This window comes from Bubalus bubalis, chromosome 8 (genome assembly GCF_019923935.1).
Source record: "Bubalus bubalis isolate 160015118507 breed Murrah chromosome 8, NDDB_SH_1, whole genome shotgun sequence".
Lineage (NCBI taxonomy): Eukaryota > Metazoa > Chordata > Mammalia > Artiodactyla > Bovidae > Bubalus > Bubalus bubalis.
The window spans coordinates 114,115,448-114,138,804 of NC_059164.1; the positions used below are offsets into that span (position 1 = coordinate 114,115,448).

At 39.2% G+C, this 23,357-nt stretch overlaps 1 protein-coding gene across 19 annotated transcripts in view; it reads right to left on the minus strand.

Moving 5' to 3' along the window:
* Positions 1-23,357, minus strand: part of KMT2C (lysine methyltransferase 2C) — a 262,120-nt gene that overhangs the window by 44,909 nt on the left and 193,854 nt on the right. For 15 of the 19 annotated variants that reach the window (XM_025291876.3, XM_025291882.3, XM_025291877.3 and 12 more), the window contains 11 exons: positions 19,596-19,724; positions 17,678-17,797; positions 14,943-15,073; positions 12,308-12,488; positions 8,601-8,705; positions 8,218-8,265; positions 7,083-7,220; positions 6,877-6,909; positions 6,627-6,776; positions 1,677-1,809; positions 1,237-1,451 (listed from right to left, as the gene is read on the minus strand). In XM_025291876.3, the coding sequence (XP_025147661.3) occupies positions 1,237-1,451; positions 1,677-1,809; positions 6,627-6,776; positions 6,877-6,909; positions 7,083-7,220; positions 8,218-8,265; positions 8,601-8,705; positions 12,308-12,488; positions 14,943-15,073; positions 17,678-17,797; positions 19,596-19,724 (1,383 nt within the window). The remainder of the gene's footprint in view (positions 1-1,236; positions 1,452-1,676; positions 1,810-6,626; positions 6,777-6,876; positions 6,910-7,082; positions 7,221-8,217; positions 8,266-8,600; positions 8,706-12,307; positions 12,489-14,942; positions 15,074-17,677; positions 17,798-19,595; positions 19,725-23,357) is intronic. The other 4 variants (XM_025291897.3, XM_025291896.3, XM_025291885.3 and 1 more) reach the window with 2 other exon arrangements.

The window sequence follows — 23,357 nt, forward strand, 5'->3', positions numbered from 1 at the left end:
AAGAAAGTAACCAGTATTAAAAATAAGCATCAGTGCTTGCTCACACACAGACAGGACAAAGCAGTGATTTCAACCTGTGTCAGGACAGGACCGAAACTGAAGTTTGGGTGCGATCAACAGTCAGCAACACATGTACAAAACGGTCCTGTCCATATTTGAGAGAGCGCTTCAACAAAGCCAGTGACAAAGGCAATCAGCTGAGAGGCCAACAGGCGTAACATGGTATTTCCTGAGTTCTAGAATCACATGGTACATCTATTAAAATTATCTTTAAAAAAGAAAACCTATAGTGTCAATCTAAGGACAATTTACACTGACGTTTTAAGTGACTTAACAGAACTTTCTAAGCAGCAAAAAGAAGTGTGATTAAAAAAAATAACTTGAAGAATGTGTATACTGCCTTAACACTAAACCATTGATTTATCAGCATTAAACCACTGATTTCTACTGTTAGATTTGGTAGCATTTATTTCTATACATGATGAATAAAGTACTACAAGGCGTCCAAACCAAAAAAGCACATAAAAGACAGGGATCGTCCGTAAGAACATCCACTTCTAGGTGCCCTTCCAGTAATTTAAAAGTGCCGTTATGTTGACAGCTGGGAAACTTTTTCAAGACAAAGCTTAAATGTCCTTTGCAAATCCTGGTTTGTCTTGCAACATTAACTCAAGATAATAAATCAGCATTTGCTTACAAATATTCTGTCAGTGACATTTTGTTAATCCAAATGTTTCATCCTCCAGTTAATAAGAATGTTCAAAAAATGGTAATACCGCACCATCTGCTTTTTTCAAACAGGTTGGACAGTTGAGGAGAAGGGGAAATAATGAGTTAGTTTCCATGTGAATAATACTTAGAACTGGGTCTAATTTAGCCTAACTTAATACTTCTGATTAGGTAATAAGTTTCTATTCTAGGAATTTTTTTTTTCTTACAACTATGCACGTAACACAATACTGACTTCCACGTATTTAAGAAGACTGCTAAGAGCTAGAATCATTTCATTAACTGAAATTAACTGAGGAAATAGCAAATGGGTACAGGGCTTAGGACGAAGAAAATGCAAGATGTCTCTAGGTATCTAGGGAATCTTCACGTTGCACAGAGTCATGCTAGGTAAGAACTGATGACGACACCGGGCCCTCTCGTGTAGGGAAGCAAAAACCCAGAGCCTCTCAGCACACATGTGGGGAAGCCAGTCAAACGGAAAGCAGTGACACACCCATGACTTACCCGGGTATTCTTCCTTCAGGTTGGGGAAATGGATATTCGTGTAGAGAACTGGGGCTACTGTTGCCATTTCACCCAGGGCCTCCTCTTTCTCCCACTTGAGAGTGCTCCTCTGGGCATTTGACATCGTGTCATTCTCTCCCTCCACAGGGGGAGCCGATGACGTCCATGAGTTGGTAGGATCACCAGCCATTGGATTAAACGCCGGATTTTTATCCCTGCCAAATGATAAACAACTTAATACTTCATAAACACAGAATAGCTTTCTAAGTACTATGGTCAAGTACACTTTCATTAAACCCATACCTACAATGTTTGATGGGTTTTAGCAAAGATCACCATGATTTTAAGACACTAACACTGGTCACAGTAAGTCAGACTGATAAACACCTATATAACAGAAATGATTTATGTTTCCATATAAAGTCAAGGCTTTTAAATACCTGGCATCAGCATAGGGGGATTGCGCTACAGCAGAGAAAGTTCCCAGTCCACTTCCGGGAGGTAAAGAATTGTGTGGGAGGTGAGGACTGGGTCCAATGAGGCCGTTCATGAGTGGCATCCGTGAAAAGACATCTTCAAAGAAGAAAGCATATTACTCAAAAATAATTTAAAAGTAACAGAAATATTTCTAAATAAAACTTTGTAATACTACTCAAAAGTAGAATTTCCCCCCAATATTATACTGTAAAATATTGCTTAAAGAGTGACTTTTGGCTATAAAAATCTGAAATATTTCTCTGTATTTCTCTATAATTCTGTTTACTTCATCGTGGTATGCCGGGAGTAGCATGTGTTTTGGAGTCCGACGCCCTAGGCTTGTGAGCAGCAGAGTCAATCACGGCTTTAATAAAAGGCAGGCACTCTAATGTGCGTGGCCGGCATGCTGTGTGTGCAGCCTTCAGCACGGTGCTCCCGTGCAGTAAGTGTGCAGCGCACATGAGCTCTAAGAAAAAAATCAATCTCAAGAAATGATAGCTAGGTTTTATCAAATCTTCTTCACTCAAAATTTATGAACAGATATTCCATATACAAATAAAAACCCCAGCTATTATTCTTAAATTGGCCCTTTTTCTCTAAAATAGTTGGGAACAAGCAATATTGCACCTACCATTATAAATTAGATGATTACTGTTAAAAATATGTAATTTGTTTTTAACCTAATTTTCACTACTTGGAGTTGCAGGTACCAAGTCCGTTTTAACTCACATTCCATCACCTTCACATCTTTCCTCAGAGACATTAGGCAAACCATAATAAGACCACCTTGTGTTTCCCCAAACTCTGCACAAACACAGAACTCCAACCCTTATTGTGATCGTCTGTTTTCCTAAACTATTTGGTAGTCAGTCAACTGTCCTTAGCCAAGCAATTTTCCAGCCAAAAAAAAAAAAAAAAAAGGGCACACACAAAAAACACCTTTTTTGGGTGTATCTTCAAAAATCCCTTCCATAAGCTTACAAAGTGGTAATCATTTCATGATGTAAGGTAAACTGTTATGCTATATACTTGAAACTATAGAGAGCTGTATGTCAATTATCTCTCAATAAACTGGAAAAGGGGGGAAAAAAACCCCTCCAACTTAGAGACACACTTTCAAGTAATAAATACATGGCCTCTACTGATAATTTTAACACTCAGAACAACACTGGAGATCCACACCTGTATCACCAGTTAGTTAGGCAAATAAAAATCAGTCATGAGGTTAGCTACTACTTGGCACCCCTGGCACAATGACAGAGCACTCCTAACCTGATCATTTGCCAAATGGTTAGAAAGAAGAATAACCAGAAGTGCCTTGCCCACAACACGCTCTGCACCACAGAATGTCCGGTCAGCTAAACCAGATCCTCCATTACATCTCAAGTTCCTGTCTGAGGACGCTGGGGCTAAATGTCCACAGATCTTCAGGCTCTGTCTCAAGGGCACTGGTCCTGGAAATACCTGACATCAGGTTAGGGCTCCTCCTGCAGAACGGCAGGGCTGGGCCCACTGGTTCGGGACTCCACAACAGCCAAGTGTCTGAGGACACCTACATTCACTCCAAGGATTAGATTAAGGAGCAAGATTTCTGCATTCATTCCAAGTAGAATGCTACCTCTATTTTCATCTTAAGAGAAAAGGAGGTTCCACTAAGCAATGTATTTCACTGAAAAATATCAAGTGTCTTTCATGTAATTAGGCTAAACCAGAGCTCCCTTCCTGGCCCTGAGAACGTGAGCTGCCCTGTGGCACTCTACCAGCACTGACGACTGCGCCCGCAACACAATTGTACTGGAAGGTTATGTAACAACAGCAGCTATTACCTACTTAGCTTGGCCCTGTACTAAAAGGCTTTACACGCGTTAATTAACTCGGTGGTCCTCACACCAACTCTGTGGAATGGGTTATCATGTGTAGCTCCATTTATGCAAAAAAGAAAAAAGACCCAGAGAAATTAAACAGCCTGTTGTTGCTGTACACATAAATAAATGCAAAGCATTTTTCCTTTATTATGATTTTAATTAGGACGTGGTCTCCACCCGCTACCCCACACCTCTCAAGTTTACCAATACCTAGTCATACTAGTATCTTTTTCAAAGCATGGATAAGAACTGATTGAAAAATTACTTCATGTAACCTCCACTTAAAGTGATTTCAAGTTACTCTGTCTCAGTCTTCCTGAAATTTCCCTTCTTCGCTTTCTGACCTGTGTAACTGCCAGCACACCACGCTCTGCCCTCTCCGCTCCTACCAGGCTGCTCCGCTAAGGATCACAACAGCCTTGTCTGACCCAATGAAACAGCAACCACCTCTTCCTCTACTTGGCCTTACAGACTGTGTCACGAGTGCCACCGCTAGGACCCTACCTCACACTCAGGGTCTCCACCTCTGTTTCCACTTTCATCCAACCCTCAAAAGAGGGAAAGAAAAGGACCATGCCATTGTATATAAATATGAACCAGCTGTGAAGCATATAATTTATTACATTCACTTAAAAAGAGTTCAAGATTCTACATTCTATTGAAGTATATTCTTTTAAGAAATCTCACCCTTCTGATCACTACACAGACAAGTCCTAAGCCTTTATCTACAGCTCCGAACAACGCAAATGCCTGTAAGTCAGAACAATGTATATGCTCATTTCTAACCAAGTAAAAACGGCCTAAAACTAAGCTCATTACATTTCCACCTCTCTCCTCTACAACACACACATTCTGTCTCTCTCTTCTTCATTCCATGTTTCAAGTTTACAGCATGACTGATTATCTTCTAGGCCAGCCTGACATACATACAGTCCAGTCCAGTTTCTTTCCTTTCACCTCACATCGTACACTCAATTGGTAGCACAATCCTACTTATGCTAACATTGCTGTCTATCAAATCCAATTCCTCCTTTCAGTTACTACTGCAGATATATTCACATGGAACCCAATTTTTCATTCAGTCCCAACTGAAATAAACTCATTAATATACAACTCTTCCCATCCCAAATCCACTTCCAATATTAACACCAGAGCTACTTTGCCAAAACATGTGACTCATCAGATCATTTCACTGATGTGAGGTCTCCAAAGGCTGGAGGAAAAAAGGCCAACTGCCAACGCCTAGCTGTCCAGACAAAATCTAGTCCCAATGTCGCACTTTCTAATTTGGCCTCCTTAAACACCGTCCCTTTTACCTCTCCTCCTTTGCTCTGGGAAGCAGCAGAGCTGCCATTCCTAAATAGGCAGATGTCTCCCTGCATGTGATCTGACGCTATTTTATCCTTAAGTTATTATTCTTTCAAACACAAATGCTGAAATCTCAGAGACTCTTATAGCTCTGCTTGAATTATGCTCACTATAATGGACATGAGTTTGAGCAAACTCTAGGAGATAGTGAAGGACAAGGAAGTCCGGCATGCTGCAAGGAAGGAAGTCTGGATTGCAAGGAAGTCTGGGTTGCAAAGAGACACAACTGAGTGACTGAACCACATCAACAATAATAGAAATTAGTTGTCTACCTGAAAGTCTACAACACTACAATTATAAACTCTGGTGGCTAGTCAGCCTTAGTCATCTCTGAGTTACACGTAAGCCCCTAGCCAAAACCCACCTCCCCTCCAAGTAAACATCAACCTTCCTAATCCTCAGTATCTTATTAAACATGAGACTGCACATTGAAATGATTTAAACAATGATCATAAAACCTTTTTATAAAGGAATACATCTTTAACTGATTTGATTTTTAAAATACTTCTATTTCAGAAAACTTGGGAGACAGTTGCTTTTATTTTTATATGCTGTGAAGAGAAACACGGAAGAGTTCTTAATTATTAAGAAAGAGTATGGGAACAGTTATGTCAAGAAGTGCTTATGAATCTGTTTCATCCAAATGTAAATCACATTTGGTCTAGCAAACATCATGGTAAACTGATGTTTAGCGGCTCAACTGGTAGAAACTAAAACATTTCAATTATGCGCATTATAGAAATGTTCATGTACACACAAAATTGGTGCCCAAGGTAACATTAAATCATCTGCACTTTTCAGCACTTCCACAGTGTATGAGCTCATAGAAGCATCATCATAAATCATTCAGTTCAGAGTCACAAGGCAGTGACAACAGGATAAAGAGAGGACCCAATACTCAGATTATCAAGAACACAGTCTGAAGCGATATCTCCTTACCTATGCCCACAAAATTCTGATCCTAGCCTATCAGATTTCAGCTCTTCAGAAAGAGGGAGAAAGGAAAGCCTGAAATTTGTTCTGCAACTAGTTACAAATAGGTAGAAGAAAGTGTGTTACACAAAATAGGCAATTTCCACAGAAGTAGGCATTTCAGCCGACAGGGGTAGAAAGGGCACCGATTTACCCTGTGCCATTTACTGAGGCCACGTTCTGTGGCGGGCACACAGCGAGGGCGGCTGTGACTCTAGCCTTGAAGGCGCTCACCGTCTACAGGGAGACCCTGAATGCCCCAAAGGCGCGTTTATATTTGCACCACGCGCTACGAATGGAGAGCCCGGGGGGAGTGTGGGCGTGGAGACTTGCTGGCCACAGAGGGAGTGACTGAGGCTCAGACCGGATGCATGAGTCCAAGGCAGCCGCTGAGGGCCGAGCAGTTCTCAGAACATTTCTGCGGGAACGACTGAGGAAAAGTGACGCGGGACCAGGACTGGGGGCAGGGAAGGAGGCGGGCACCGTTAACAGGGGCATTGCCAGTGAAGTGGGCAAAAGAATTCTGACCACAGAGTGAGCCGCTGCATTCCAGGGAAAGGCGGGGAGGCGGGGGTGTGACTGAGAGGAACTCAGAGGCTGGTCCTACCCCATCACTGCACAAGAGGACCCTCTCTTGTCAAGTCTGCGTGCGTGGTGGCCGAGGGCCGACGCAACGCTAAGGGGCACACGCGGCAGGGCCGTACTTACGACACTTGTCTAGAGGCGACGTACCCTGGCCGTGCACGGGCAGCAGCTGGGGCGCAGGGGGCGGCAGCGGCTGCGGTATGGGGGGTGGTGGCGCAGCCGCAGGACTGAGCACCGCGGTAAACAAGTCCTCCACGTCCTTGCCCCCGAGCTCTAGGAGACACAACGACAATGGCAGCAGGGTTAAGAGACTACGAGAGCCAGAGCGCAGGGAGCGCTATTTCCATCAACAAGAGAATCAGAACACAAATACCTGGAATTTTATACAACTTGCTGAGAATTGCTCCTAGGATAAAAGAGATGGAAATATTAAAAATTGCCATGTCAATATCTGGATGCAATATAGTATTTGTCACAGAACGATCAGAATAGAAGTTAAGTGGCATGCAGACATCTTTGAAGATCCTATTACATTTCTGCGCGTCTTTAGAAACCCCAGATGGAGGGCAAATGCTTTACCGTCTGTGACCATCTTGTCAAGTTCAGGGCTGAGGATGCCATCGAGCTGCTCTTCACTTAGAGGCCGTGAACTCTGACCCACACTTGGCTGAGGCAGAGACGAAGGGTCATCAGCACCCGAACCAACGTCTATTCCAGCTAGAGGAGCAAGGTATGTATATTAGAAAGTGGATTCTGAACACTCACACAAAATGCGTTACACTATTTACTTGCATTAACACACAACAACAGGATTAAAACAAAGCAATGGAAAGCCTGTAATTCTGAATTAATCTAGATTTTTAAACCAATTCAGGGAGTCAATAAGTAAAAGTTAGGCACAATGTATTTGTAAACTTAGGTTCTACTTAAAAAGTTATGGTTTAATCAAGGGAAATACATTTCCTCAGAAACAAAAGAACACTTCTAGTTCTAAATTGCTAATTTCTACACACAAAAAAGCACCATATTATTAAGTTAGGGGTCTCTAAGAAGAATCAATATATAATGTTCAATATACTTTTAACTCAAACTTAGAAAACTGTGGTTTCAAACGCAACTGGGTCAACTATCACATGCAGGTTGTAAAACAATCAAGTTTCACACTAACTAATGGAAAGCTCAAAAACTCTTAATGCTTAGTAAAAATCATCCTCTGGTGAACAATTCCAACTACAGATCTTATTTCTGAAATATTCTGTAGTCAAAAACAAGATACAGATTATGTTCATAACATGCTGTATCTTACAAAAATTGGTTTTTAAGCAAGAGTAACATTTAAAAGTGGTTTATTGTCTATTTTATCACACTTCCTCAATATTACCATCAACAAGTGAAAATTCATCTCTTATTTGAGCTTATACTAGGAACTATCAATATCATGTTTGGGTAATAGTACAGATTACTTTCTAACAAGAATAAAACCATTCATTAAAAAAAAAAGAAAAAGAAAGAACACTACAGAGAAAGTCACCCAAAGCACAGTACAGGTGTACCATGCTTTAGTGCACACACAGAGAGAAAACAAAGCTGGATTAGTGACAAAGGAGCACTGTAACAAGTACACATGCACCGACAGGCTGTTTCCGCTGAAATCACTACTGAAAAAATAAGACAAACTACTTCTAGTCAGCCACCACCCACCGCTGTTTCTTACCGAATGCACAAGGTGAGCTCTCAACCTGGAAAGTGCATAAATCAAGACCTACAAGACCCAAACCAAATACGATGGGTGATTACCACAGGAGCACGAAGTGGGGGCCGGCTCACACAAAAGAAGAAACGAGGCACGTAAGGCAAAAAGTTTTAGCTCTGACGCAATGAAAAAGACAACAGAAATCACTCATGTGCTATTTCCCCTCTTAAAACAGGAAAGTCAAGGCAGATCAAATAAAATGAGTTTGATGATGCCAAAGAAAGAAAAAACGTTTTCCATTTCAATGACTACGCCTGTTTCACACACACATACACATACACACACACACACACACACACACACCTCTCAACTCACATCATAAAATAGACACTGGGCAAATGTACCTGAATGATCAACTGATTTTGCAAGGTCATCTGAAATTATTCCAAGAATGTCATCATCTGTGTTTAAGACTTCAGAAATGTCAGCTAAGGGGTCATCAGCAGCACCTAAGTATAGTAAGTATATTTTCAAAGTGTCACCATTTTCCTAGACATTAAATTCTAAAACTCATTCATTCAACCATTTACCAACTATTGAGAATATAGTAGATACTGAGGTAAGTGCCAGAATCATAAAAAGATTATTATTTCTAAAGTAAGGAATTTTTCATAGAAAAGGCACTCCAATATTTGAATAAGAAAACATTAAAAATTACGACTTTTGTTTTTGTGACTATTTTATGTATTTATGTATTTGTGACTATATTAACAATGAAATAAATCTTAAAATAAAAACCCATAGGCAGTAACAGTGAAATAGAATGCTGTAACAAAGCAATAAAAAAAAAAAAAAAAAAAAAAAAAAAAAACCATTTAGAAAAAGGCACCTCTAAAAATGACATCTAGAAAACACAATAGAAGATAAATATTAAAGACAAACCTACTGCCTAAAGTTCCCTGTAAAGTATAAAGCAGATACCATCGAGTAAAATGCCTACTTCCAGCTTTACTCTTAACACTCATTAATTCACTCATTTACTCAAGAAGGAATTTGAGCATCCACAGAATTATGTCTATGGAGCAAGCTAACAGGCTCCGGTCCAGCCACTAGAATAGAGATGGGACGAACACACAGTGCAGACGCGCCAGAGCTTCCTCTTTCAGAGGGAGCTGGAGAGTAAACAAAATGAAACCAGTATAAGTGCTATAAAAATAAATAATGAGGGGAAAAGGATTAACAACAACATGGCGGGGGCCGCCAATCCTCCACATACTCAAAAATCCAAATCTGACCTACACTTGCCCTCTCTAGCCTCATTTCCACATCCGCATATTCAGCCCACCAGAGATCCCAGAACTGCTGTACGTTCGAGAAAAAACCCCGCATCTAAGTGGACGCTCGCAGTTCAAACCCCTGTTGTTCCAGGGGCATCTGTAAAACGGGAATCTGCTGGAAGGTTGCTAGAAGAGGGTGTGACTGATGTCTTAAAGGGAACACACTGGCTGCCAGGTGCAGAATGGACCAGGGTGGAGGAGGGTAAGGCATGTTGGGAGACGAGCTGGCTCGGGGAGCAGGTGCGGCCGTGGTCCCGGTGAGAGGCGGTGTCCGCCTGCACACAGCGGACAGAGGCTGAGGTAGGCAGCCGCTGGTGTGGGATGGCATCTGAAGGCAGAGACAAACTTGTGGGTGTGTGAGATGCGGAATGTGAGACAATCAAGAGCCAGGGAGAGCGACAGGGTTTCTAGCCTAATCAAGTAGGAGAATATTTAGGCTACCTTTAGCGACTTTATTAGTCACTTAAGGAATATCAGAATTTTTGAATCCGTTTTCGACTGTTTTTACTTAAGAAAAAAAAAGACGACGACATAAAATACTCCAGGCTCTAGACCAAGTATTTCTATAAAACATAGTCTTGTCCCTTTAAACATATCAGACAGAATTCACACGTACATAAAAAGACCATTTTTCAAACTGAAATCCAAAGTATATTTTGTATGCCCAAATATTTGTAAAGTTTTTAAGAAATAAAATTATTTCAATAATATATTCTCTAGACAACAGTATCCTTGAAAGAAAAAACAAACAAAAAAAATGGGGTAACTGTTTCAGGGTAACATTTATTTGATTTTAAATCAGTGGAGGGTTTCCCCTCACAGTCCAGCAGTTGAGACTCCACACTTCCACTGCAGGGGGCGTGGGCTCAATCCCCAGTCAGGGAACTAAGATCCTACAAGTCACAAAGCATAAACAAAACACAAACAAACAAAGACACTTAAACCAATGGAATTCTATTAAACAAATAACAGTCAGTGTTTTTTAAAAGACTGTGTTTTAAAAGTTCTCCTCTACCCGATGATATTTCATATCTTATTAACAAATTATTAAAACTGACATAATGGAAAATATTGAATAACTTTTTTTGAAAAAGGAAGCTATTAGTTTTCAATTCCCCATCATAAAGGCAAAAGAGTGGTTCAACTGTACAGATTTTGACATGTGTGTTATTCTGGTCCTCTATATTTTGGCTTTATCACTAAACCATTCTCTCTTCATCAATTTTTTGGGGAAAATGACTTCAAATAAAGCAAACAGGAATGAGAAATGGTATATATCAATGTCTTTCCTGTCACAGTATCTCCTGCCCAACCCCAGTTCGCTTTCTTATAAAAACTCAAGGGCAATTTACTTCTACGAAAGCCTTTAAATGGCTAGGCAAGATTTTTACAAGGCATCCTTCAAATAGTAAGACATCCTTTGAAACACCTGCAAGTCTTTCACTATACATTATTTTAACAACATACTGACATGGGTGAGAGCAGGAAACTACTCAAAACAATTGAACTAAAGTAACAGTAAAATGATCTGTTAACATTAAACAAAGAGTATGGCCTTTAGTCTCATGCTGAATGTGTGCTTTCGAATAACAGGGGGCAAGATTGCTTCTAATTATTTCAAGAAGTTAAAAAATTAATAGTAGCCTGTATTTCAATCCAGGATGATGCCAAGTTAATGAAAATGTAATTCAACATTATCCAAAGTCATCTTTCAGGGGATGCTGCTTTAAGATTATTTTCAAAATTGAGTTTATAAAATTAAATGAGTGACACCTGCAATTCAACGACAAAAAGGAAGCCGTCAGAAGAAGAATTTGTTGCTCGTTGTTTAGTCGCTATATCGTGTCTGACCCTTTGCGACCCCATGGACTGCACAACTCAAAGTAAAACAAAAATACAGAAGTGGAAGAAAAACTTTGTGACACCAAGCTAGCTAAACTCTGGAGAGCCCTGCTGATGTTAATATTACTTTATACACATTTAAGTTCTTGCATTTTTCTCTGATTCTGAGCAGTCCCTGTATCCCCTGTGTCTAGAGTCTCAATAGAGGACAGGTTTGCAGTGGACATCTGGCAATATCCAGAGACATTTTTTATTATCACAACATTGTGAGGCTAGAGATGCTGCTGAATATCCCGCAATGCTCCAGATGGCCTCCCTCCACCAACAAAGGTCGATGGCCTGAACTGCCAGCTGTGAAAAACTACCTAAGCCAATAGGCGGCTGCTGCTGCTGCTGCTAAGTCGCTCCAGTCGTGTCCGACTCTGTGCGACCCCACAGACGGCAGCCCACCAGGCTCCTCTGTCCCTGGGATTCTCCAGGCAAGAATACTGGAGTGGGTTGCCATTTCCTTCTCCCAAGGCAATATATTTCATGGTATATTAACACAATGGGTCAGACGGCTTCCAACTACAGTATTTATTCTTTTTTTCTTCTTTGGAATTTCTTGGGGCTATATAATTAATTTTGAAAAACATCTTAAGTTGAAGATTATTTTAACTCACCAATCATGGCCTCATTATACTCCCATATGTCGTCCTCAGTCAACTATAAACCAAGTATTTTCCTTTACAACTTGCAAGAGTTGATTTCATTGTAGTAACAAAGATGAATTTATTTGCTAAATCATACAGACCTGGTCTACTTAAAAAACAGTTGCCTGAATGCAAGTTATATTTCAATAAAGGTAAGTTTTATAAGCATTTCAAAGGTCTGACTAAAAGGAAGATGAATATAATGTGATAAAAAACAATCCTGTCGATTCCTCTACATACCGTGAGCTCCAGGTTTTGCTGGCATTGAGGATGAACTAAGTAGCGGGTCTAAGGAAGGATCCAAGAAAGTGGTGTTTGTGTTTGTTTTATAAGATAGCTGGGTTGTGTCTTCTGATAGATTATCCAAACTTAGTTTGTTTTGTCTTGTTGTATCTAGAAGATCTTTTCCAAAGAAAGCTTCCTAGACAAAGAGAAGCACACGTGGAAACGACTGACTCAGATATAAAATTCTAAAATGAGAATACAGATAATTGTCATTTTGATAAGAATGCAGAAATAACAGAAAAGCTTAGTATTTAACAATTTAAGAATTGAATATAGGAATATGTAAACAATAGAGATAGCCTGTCAATTATTTTACGTAAATTCCCTTTTTTAAAATAAGCTTTTTTGTGTTTTTAAAAATAGAATCAAGTAAAATTAACCAAATAAAACTACCCAATTCTGTCAAATGTTTCTAGCAACCGCAGTAATTTCATAATCCCAGGTCAGACTACAGTGAAACTTAAAAATGGATAAATTTATAATACTATGTATGGCACCTTAATTCATATTATAAGAAAAACTAAAACTTCATGAATATTACTAACATTTGTAGATGATCTGTAGAGGCTAGCTCAAGGGTTTGATCTACAACTTTAATATTTGTGTACTTCACAGACAGATTTAGCAATCTCCTACTGATGCATATAACCACATTAAAGACTTCACACACTATAAATCTCAGAGGGTTTTTACAGTCATTTTAAACAAACTATGTGTACAAAATTTACCACCATTAAAAGCCTTGGCGTTTTATTCAGTTACTCACGCTGACTTTACTCCATTTCAATATACTTTATTGTAGAGACCACTGTTTCAAGCCTGGCCTCTTTGCAACTCCAGGATCTCTCCCCAACTTCTCCAGCATCAATAAGGAGAACAACAGGAAGCGCTGGGGACCCCCTTCACCCACTTCTATTTCAAAATTCTATTTTCTATAATGTGGTCTGTCTGGAAAGGGGAGGGCAATTTTGCAGTAACTACCCACATTTAATCTTGCCAAAGATAAACAAAGGAGGTTCACTGCATCATTTTTAGTTATATCCCTCCAAAATGAAAACAGCCTCAATGTCTGTCAGAAAGCATATGACTAATAAATTATAAACATCCATACTGTAAAATACATAAATTTTTAAAAAGGATGTAGGACTATGCTGTCAAAAATAAAGCTCTAAAATACAGTACAGTTTTAAAAGAAAGCAATTTGAATGATATGTCCAGCAAAACATAAAATACAAACCAAGACTATTAAGATTGTGCAAAAATAAATTATTTAAAAAGTTCTCAAAGGAGAAACGCCAAGCAGTTAACTTGTGAAAAGGGACAGGGGAGGATGGTCTGTGAAATCTGAAAACCCACAAAGATGGTGCACTGGGCAGGAGATGACTGGCTTCCTACACCAGCAATGCTTGTATCACTAAGAAAAATGCTGAAGAGTAGAAAGCATCTTGGAACTTTATAGATTATTTACTTAATGCCTTCAGTATAAATCTGAGAGATCTGAGAACACCATTAGCAAAGTGTTTCTTTATATAGCTCATGATGAATTTAGTGGTATTTATCAACCATCTGGTATTAACAGACCACAAAACTATTTCTACTGGGTAGATTACACAATTATTTATACCTTATCTTGACACTGCTGTGATTAATAAAGAAAAACTAGAAAAAAACTGTTTAAGAATTCCTCGTGGATTTTCATCACTAGTCACTATATTTCCCACTCTACTCCAAAAAGCAGTGAAAAAAAAAAATTACAATTGCTATCACAAGATGTCTAAGTAACAGTACCATTCATTACAAGTTTCCTTCATATCAAAAATGTGTAAATTACTGATGAACATTAGGGGAATTACATCTGTTCACAAAAAGAGATAATATAGATTAAGATTACGACTATAGCAGTAATCAGGAAATCCAACCCACTATTTTTAAAGGCTCTTTTGTGAAAGTATGGAACGATCAGTTTTCATACGAATGGGTCCAAGCGTGCCAAGTTACGTCAGTCGTGTCTGACTCTTTGTGACCCCATGGACTGTACCCCACCAGGCTCCTCTGTCCATGGGATTCTCCAGGCAAGAATACTGAAGTGGGCTGCCATGCCCTCCTCCGGGCGATCTTCCTGACCCAGGGATCAAACCCAAGTTTCTTTCGTCTCCTGCATTGGTTAAGTGGGTTCTTTACCACTATTACCACCTGGGAAGCCCCTAAAAGTGATAAGTGTTATTAAAGCTGTAATTCTGGCTGCTAAAAAACCATCTTCATTCAGTGAACATAACTACTATAACCAGTGCTGGCAAAAGGAGTCCACCAGAAATGGGTCTGCAGAGCACAATGGTGTGCCTGGTTTGCAAGAATGAGCCTTTCCCAGCCAAATATGTCTTCTGAAATTTAGAAGTGAAAAACGGGGATTAAAAAAGAACTCTGTGAAAAGTATCGAAGCACAAAAAAGATAAACGTAATTTTAAAGTGCCCCTAAGAAGGTAAAAATAGCATTTGGGATGACAAAAACAAGAAAACTATTTTTCAAAACTCAAGACATCACTTCACGTTTCTTTCATTAACAAATACATAATATAAAGCAAAATATTACTTGTAAATAGACAGGGAAAATTTCTTCCAGCTTATTTTTCCTTTTTCGGTATCTCTTCTTTATTTTTTCAGTGTTTTCATTAACAGAAATAGATTCATCAACTAAGGTATCTGGTAACTGCTCACTCCAGCCTGAAACAACAATCACACTTATAAATATGTGGTATTTAAAATTTTCAGATAAACCCACCAAAATAACTAATAATAAATGATAACTAACTTACCAACATACACACAGACAAGTTTTGTCTTCTTTCAGTTTTACTGCGATATAACTGACATACAGCTGTCTAAATTTAATATATACATAATGACTTGACAAATAAAAATTTTTCACAAAAAGATCTCAGTTAATTTTAAATATCAAAAATTCATTTCATGTCTACTTAGTACCAGCATGCTTCCTATTGTGTCTTAATGAGTACTTTCTTACAAAGCAGAAATTTGTTTTTATGTGAATGGTGACATCTTGTTAAAGGTAAAAACAAAACAAAACAAAAAAACAAAAAAAACAACAACACTCAATGCTAACGAGTATGGAGAAATGGCTACTCACAAACAACTAAAAGTAATTTAGCAGGTCCAACCTTTAGGTATTTATTGAAACTATCCCGCAGAAGTCTTTTAAAAAATGTGTATCCCTCAATCCAGCAATTCTATGTTTGGGGATTTATTACAAACTAGGTATCTGTAGTACATACATACTGTGATAATGTATGACTATCTGTGAATCTGCTCATAAAAATGTTATGAATGCTCAAATTTAAAAGAAATGCAAAAATCTGAAATGTTGGACTAATAAACAAGAATACCACTTACAGCAGGTGAGCAAGCAATCAAATGATACTCTCAGATACTTTAAGCAAAAGACACATACATGCCTTCTGAAAATCAATGTGGGCACTTATGTTGCCAGACTACATAGATTGAATAAAAAGTACTACATATAGTGGATTAACACATTTTAAACAATTTTTTTTTAATCTACCAGTGATCTAACCAGAAAACATACAATTCTCTAAGACCAAAAATTAAGGTCAAACAGGAACCACAAAAATAAGCAAAAAACGAAATAAAGCTCTCTGAAATGCTGCTAAAACCTAGTGACCTTGAACTCCAGTTTTCAGAGCGCTATGAGGAATGGGGTACAGAAGACAAAGCCTGCAGCCTCTTCCCAAGGTGGCGAGACCAACCAAGGGTACCTGCTACAAAGGAGGGACCCAGGGCTCCACGCCCAGGGCTGGGTGAGCACGGAACACACCCTCCTCTCCCCCAGTCCTCCTCTCATCACTCACCACCACCCCCACCCCAACGGCAAAGAAAACTGCCACTGAATAGTATGGTGCTGAAGAGAAAGGCAAAACAAATGAACATCTTCCCTAAGAGTTCATAAACTCCATACAGCCCTGATGTGTAAAAAACCGGCATTTATGTAACACAGGTGGACCAAAAACCTTTAAGCTAAATACTTAGCTTAAAGGAGTCCTGGGGTAGTAGTACCTCATGCTCCTGGCAGCAACAAATGCAAATGTTTTCTGAAGGAACCAACCTTTAATTCAGTTCTCAAAAACTTCAGAGACTGCTCTACAGAATATAAGCTCACAGTTAAAAAAAAAAAAAGTTTGTTGTTGTTTATATATATGTATGTGTATCTCACAAAACAAACTCCATCAAATGAGGCAGCAGGCAGCAGGGCACAGGAGAGACAGCGTAGAATGTGATGCGCGAAGGTTTGAAAATACTTGACTCTAGATCAACTGCAACTAGAGAAGTAAGTTGTACAAAGAAACTACAGTGTTAAAATATCTAAAAAGTAGTCAGGAAAAGGAAAATATGCACAATCGATTAAAAACTCAATGGATGACAAATGAAGAAAAACACTAAATGATGAAACTAAAGTTACTTAGAAGACAATAGAGACAAACATGGAAAATACAAAAAATAGTTTCACGGAATCTATCAGACTTCTTAATTGGGGCATTATTATAGTCACATTAAGTAATATCAGAAACTTCTTTAAAACCATTACAGTGCTTCCTCTTAAAAATGTACAGCAATTAAAAAAAAAAATTAATTCACAGGCCAAAAGCCTACCACAATGTAATGGAAAAAACTTTATTCAAAAAACATAATAAAAACATATCATTTTTCTTTACATTCTATATACAATATTTAAAATACAGAAAACGTACAGATCAAGACCATATGGATCGCAAAGTCTTCATGAGAACCAATTCTTAAGCTATGGCTTTAGCAATGAGTTAGCTTTCTTTGAAACTCTAAGAAAAGATGACACAATATTGGAAGATACATTTCTAAAACAGCATACAATTTTGTTATAAATTATTGGGGTACCCTGTCACTTTCAGATACATGGTCTACAAAGTTTCCGATTTTACATTTTACGCCAAGTACCTAAGGCAGGCAAAGAATGGCCTGCTGTAAGATGACCAGAAAGTGCCAGATGTGTTTCTGTGATCAAGTCCCTAAACTGCTTATATTTGACAGAGGGAAAAAATACAACAGAAACACCTGTTAAAAATCTCAAAGCAACATAATCTACTGGGTTTAAATAATTTTCTTATCAAACCTACTACACTGCAGATATGAACTGCACAGGCACCTTACAGATTGCTGAGCAGCAGTAAGGTGCTGACCGTGGCATTACTTCCAATAGTTGTTTTCAATGGGAACATCAAGACAAGACAGTAAAATCAATCAAAATCAGGACCATACCATCATCTCTGCTGGGTAACTGCTCGGAAATGGAGCCTGAGGAATCCTTTCTGATTACAGATCTTTTGGTTTTTCCTTGCCCAGTTCGACTTCTTTGTCGTACCATAAATCCACCAATACCTATCCAAAACAGAAATTGGGGAATCCTGTAAATAACTAACTTCTCCCTGTACTTCCTCCAGAAGCAGGATGAAAATGTTTAGTCTCACAAGTGAGGAAAATCTCAAATTCAAATGGGCTAATTTAAATCAATAATCTCATTTTAATGCAAAATAAAAGAGTTTGGAAGTAAGATGTCAAAGTTATTGTTATCTTATTACTAACCAAACAGGAATAAAAAATTCATTGAAATACAGAAGACTGCATGTACTTCTTCTAAACAATGTCAGAGTAAACATTATAGTGTATTATGCTTGTTTCCTTAATGTCAGTAACTCACAGACCATTCAAATTATTTGTACGTTAGTTGAGGGAGAGCAGACACAAGATACAAACTAAACTAGGTGATCCCAAAGAAAGCCAGCATGGCTTTTGGGGAAGTGTGTCCAGGTGCCCCTAGTAAATGCTCAAGACGTGAGACGCACACAGCTCCAGTGAGGGCACAGAATCTGGCACCGAATGGTGCCATTCTGGTTACTGGCAGACTTTGGGCAAGTTCTTTACCTTTCCACTGCCTCAGTTTCCTCACTGGTAAAATGGGGATAATGTACAGCATCTCCTATACGCAGGTTATAAGCACTAAGTAAGTGAACACACATCAAGTGCTGAGACTAGTGCCTAACATAAGCAGCACTGACAGCTTCTATCACTGACAATATACTTTGTGACCTCATGGGCCCCTCACATGGGTCCCTGACACGGACGACTTACTTCCATGTAAGGCAGATAAGGAAACAAACAAACAAACAAAAAAACCCTGAACGTTTAACTCTTAAGTTCCTGGAAGGAATTCAGACATGTCTAAAAAAGTAAGTGCCTTATAAGCCTCATAATGACAAAGAACTGAAATTATTTTCATACAATGATTGAATGAAACTCATCTAGGCATTAATTACAGATGTGGCCCATCTGGAAGGAAAATCTAGTGGAAAACAAACACAAAGTTTTTCCTTACACATCAAAAGGTATTTAGATCATTCTTATCAATACAAAAGAAGCGATCAGAAGACTAAAGATTGGACTGATTCAATATACCTCACAGCAGAGTGGGTGGGATCGAGGTTCCAGAGGGAGGGGATAAATGTGTACTTACAGCTGATTCAGACTGTTGTACAACAGAAACTAACATAACCTTGTAAAGCAATTATATTCCAATTAAAAAATACACTTTAAAAATTTTTGCTTAAAAAATGCAAAAATTTTCATAAGCAAACTGCCTAAAAAGAGCCTAGAAGTTCTGTATTATGAATATGTCAATACTTCTTTTTTCCATTAAGGCAAAAAAAGTTTGACAAATAAGACAGCTTTTCTCTCCCCTCCCCTGAGGCAGAGAGGAAATAAGCGTTCTTAACAGTCACATTACTAACCAAACTATAAATTCTAGGAAACATAAAAACTCTGTCATATCATCTTCATATTGTACACTTACTGGTTGGTACTCCTGCACAAAAAATGCAGTAAATTTAAAAAACAAAAATATTAGAAAGTGAATGCTAAATCATGAAAGAATTGACAGAGGTACACATCAAGGGAAAACATATGTTTTATTGTGAGTCAGTCACATACCCACACTAAGACATTTATCACCTACAAAGTTTATTACAACAGTTTAGTTCTGTCATCTATACATACAAGTTTTAGAATTGTTAAGAAGTTATATTTCATCTTGATCATTTCATTATAATTGAAGCCCTATTATATTTTTCTTAAATTAAGTAAGTTTTGATTGTAACTGAAATGCCCAGCTAAGGCGCTCTACCTGGTCGGTATGGTTTCCGTTTTCTCTTTTTCACGCCCTCCGTTCCTTCGGCCCCCTTAGCTTCATCATCCACAGCTTCTCGTTCAGGACTAGATTCTGATTTTCCATCACAGTCCATGAGTTCTCCTTCTGGAAAAAAGTAAATGTACAGACAGAACTGAAAAACTGCCAAATGTACAGCTCCTATGTAAGAGGAAAGACAAAGCAAAGTGGCTGCTGAGCCACTCTAATCGTGCATCCCAGCTGACGGAGAGTACAGAAAGAGACGGAAAAGGCCCCCGACGGCTGGAGAAGTCTTGCTACTCAGTGCACCCTTCTCAGGAAATTCAACACGAGGCTCAAGGAAGGGGAAAACAGAGGATGCTTGGAAGGACAATTATAAATCAATCTGCACTTAACCTATCACTCCTTGCTATTAATTATGTCTTCAGGTCCAGGACCTGAAGGCTGTCTCTCTAGCCTAGAACTCTCCTGAGTTGCAACTAATCTGTAATTAGGTATTACCCAGTTACTGGAAACTCTACATACAAAATTGAACTACTAATTTGAAATGAACTTCCTCCCTTCCTCGGGATTTGCCTGTCATTAAAGAGCAAAGAAATGTACCCTGCAGAAGCCAGACTCCTGGGAGACAGTCTTGACAATGCCTCATTTCTTTTTTCATACCATCAAGGCTCCTCAGTATCTCTCAAAGGCGTTTTACTTTTCTCGACTGTCATCTCAGTCCAATCTCAACTTACTGCCATTCCCTCCCCTCCTATCCCTCTCCTTGCCTCCAAGCTTACCTTCCTCCCTAATCGGTTCTTTAAACTGCAGCCTAAATGATCTTTCTATAAATACCTATCAATTTTCTGCTTAAGAACCCCTTAATGTCTTCCCAGTAGCCTGAGAATGAGATTCAAACTGTAAGGCCCAGGTGATGTGTCCTGTGAGCGCCGCAGCCTCACTGCCCCTCCACCAATTCACACTCAGTTCCCTGTGCTCATCAAGCCCTCCCCCCTGCCTGCCCCTATCCCTCATCTCGGAGAATTTATCTCCTAGAGAATCCCCACAGTTACATGTTCCTGTACATTAACATTATGCGTCATTTGAATTGGTTCTCTTAATGTCCATTTCCTTGCTAGACTATATTCTCCTTAAAAACAGCTATCAAGATTCTTATTAACAGCTGCATCCTTAGCATGGTATGTAACAGGTGTTCAATAATTTTCTCACAGAATGATGTCATCAATTAAATTAATGCATAAGAGAAGAACACTTTTAAAACCATGGTAATCAAAGCTTTTCAAATTATGCTTTATGCTGTGCTGCAGGGGGGAAAAGTTATCAAATACATTTAAGAATAAATTGTTAACACTGTTCTTCAATATTGTAAGTATTATGCATAACATTTCTATAATACCATTAGCACTGTGCTTTTTTTTTTTTCAGTAGTATTACTATTACGTCAATGTTCAAGGTCAATTCTATAATTATTCTGATAATTGCTTTCAATAGCTAAAATTAAACCATGAAAATTTACTGAAACTTAGCAAACACCAAAGAAAACAAAACAGTGTAATTACTTACCTTAAAATAAACCCACTGAAATATATATGAGAAGGAATTTAGGATTAGATAGTAGACTAAAAATCTAACTTCACTCTCCCGAAACCCTAAACAGAGCAAAGCAACTTATTTTAAAAAAACAAACTTACAGAGAGAAAACAGGAAAGAAGAAAAGCCATAACTTTGGAAGGAGAAAGCCGAAAGATGAAAGACAAGTGAGTTAATTGCAAATTCTCATTTAAACATGGAAGGAACTAAAAAAAAAAAATCCAGCTTATATCACAATCTTCAAAAGAGTGAGGAACTGGCAGAACCAGGCACCTTTGGAAATGGGTAGCAGGAAGCTAAAACACAGAACTTCATTAACTACAGAAGCCATAATCCCTACGACCGTCCCAACTCCGCACACTGGGAGGCTGCCAAGAGCACCCACAGGGTTTGGGGCTCCTGGGACACTCTTAAACTGCACACTGGAGCGATGTTCTAAAAACAGGATTAAGTGACTCCAGGCAGGTTAAATGCTGGCACTCTCATCTGGGGGTCTTTCCCCCACTAAACTCCCAGAAGGTCAGAAGCTAAGCCTCTACGCCCCAAGAGGAGACAGGAGATCCTCCTGGGAAACCGAACCAGTCCCAGGGAAATGCCTAAAGGCACTGGAACTGGGGGATTCTCCCAGCAGGGAGCTGAGGGCACACAAGCTCAGTCAACACACACCACCCACAGACCTGAGGCTTTTCATCAAGGCCTTAACCCCTCATTGTTTTTAAAAAACTATTTGTTTATCCAGTCACCACTTTTAGCCTTCACTTTTAATCACGCACGGACAACCAAGACTTATTAATGAAAGGCAGAGACCTGAGACCACAAAAAGCAACTGGGAATTGAAAGACCATGTAGGAAAAAGAAAATATATATAAAAAAAACTTTAACGTAAGATAAAACACAGGAGAAGCAAGAACAGGATGCTATGCAAAGGAACATTCAAAGGAAGAAAGCTCTTGGAAATTAATGCATGATATTTAAGAACAAAAGAAAAATGAAAATCAGTAAGGGATAGAAAACTAAAATAAGAAAATTTACTTTAGACTAAAATGCGAAGACCTGAGCTGGAAAGGAAGAGAGAAAAGACAGGGAGCTTGGGCTGAGTGGGTGAGGAACCAAGGGGAGGAGCATCAGGGGTTTCCAGAGTGTTTCCTAACGCTGAGGGGCGCAAGATGAGGGGCCACTCAGTGCCCGAGCAAAGCAAGGGAAACGTAAGAGAATGAAACAGACGCACCTTCATGAAATTTCAGAACACCGTGGACAAGCAATGTCCTAAGAGCCAAACAGAATCCAGAGACAACATGGACCATACCATGTTCCCTAAACAGTAGAAACTAAAAGATGCTGGATCAATGACTTCAAAAATGCTGAAGGAAAACTGAATTCCAACCTGGAAACGGTCAGGAGGGTGGGTACATTTTCAGAAATACATAACCTCTCAAATTTGCCTTCCATGCACTCTCTAGAAACTCAGAAGTTTCTCAAGAAGACATGTCCACCAAATGAGAAAGAGAAAGACCCTCAGAGTAGACTAGAAAAAAGGGGGGGAAAAAAAAAAAACCCAAAGAAACAAAAAAAACCCTAGAGGCCTCTCAAAATGGGAACTGAGTTACTTACAGCCATACAAAGGAATATGAAATGAAGAATGGTATAAAGGCAAGGAAAAGAACATTAAGACCAAAAAAATGCATACCCCGAGAGCTTGGACATGAATTAAAACACGGCTACAAGGACACACAAAACGGCCGTTGCTGGAGAAGTGAACCGGCCAGACACGGAAAAGAGGAACACTCTTATTCTTGTTTTCAAATCGTGAATATGCTACTTGTCCAAAAACAAAATTTAAAGAGTCGAGGGAATGAGCATTAACAAATCGCAAACGTACCCACCCAGCTGCTTTCTCTCGTCTGCTCTGGCCCCTCTGAACCTACCCTGACTCTCCCTGCCAGAGACTGAGTGCTTCCCGACGCCCCCACCGTGTTGTGAGGGGGCTCCCCCGGGGCAGCAACCGAGAGGGAAGCATTGTGATTCCACGATTGAGACACAGACTCTGTAGACTGGGGGCGGGGGGCAGTTTGTATTAACAGGGTACTCCGATTTCAGTAGGTGAATTACAAAGAAGCCCGCTTTTACTGGACAAGTTTCTGATATGCTAAGGTGATTGTTTATGAC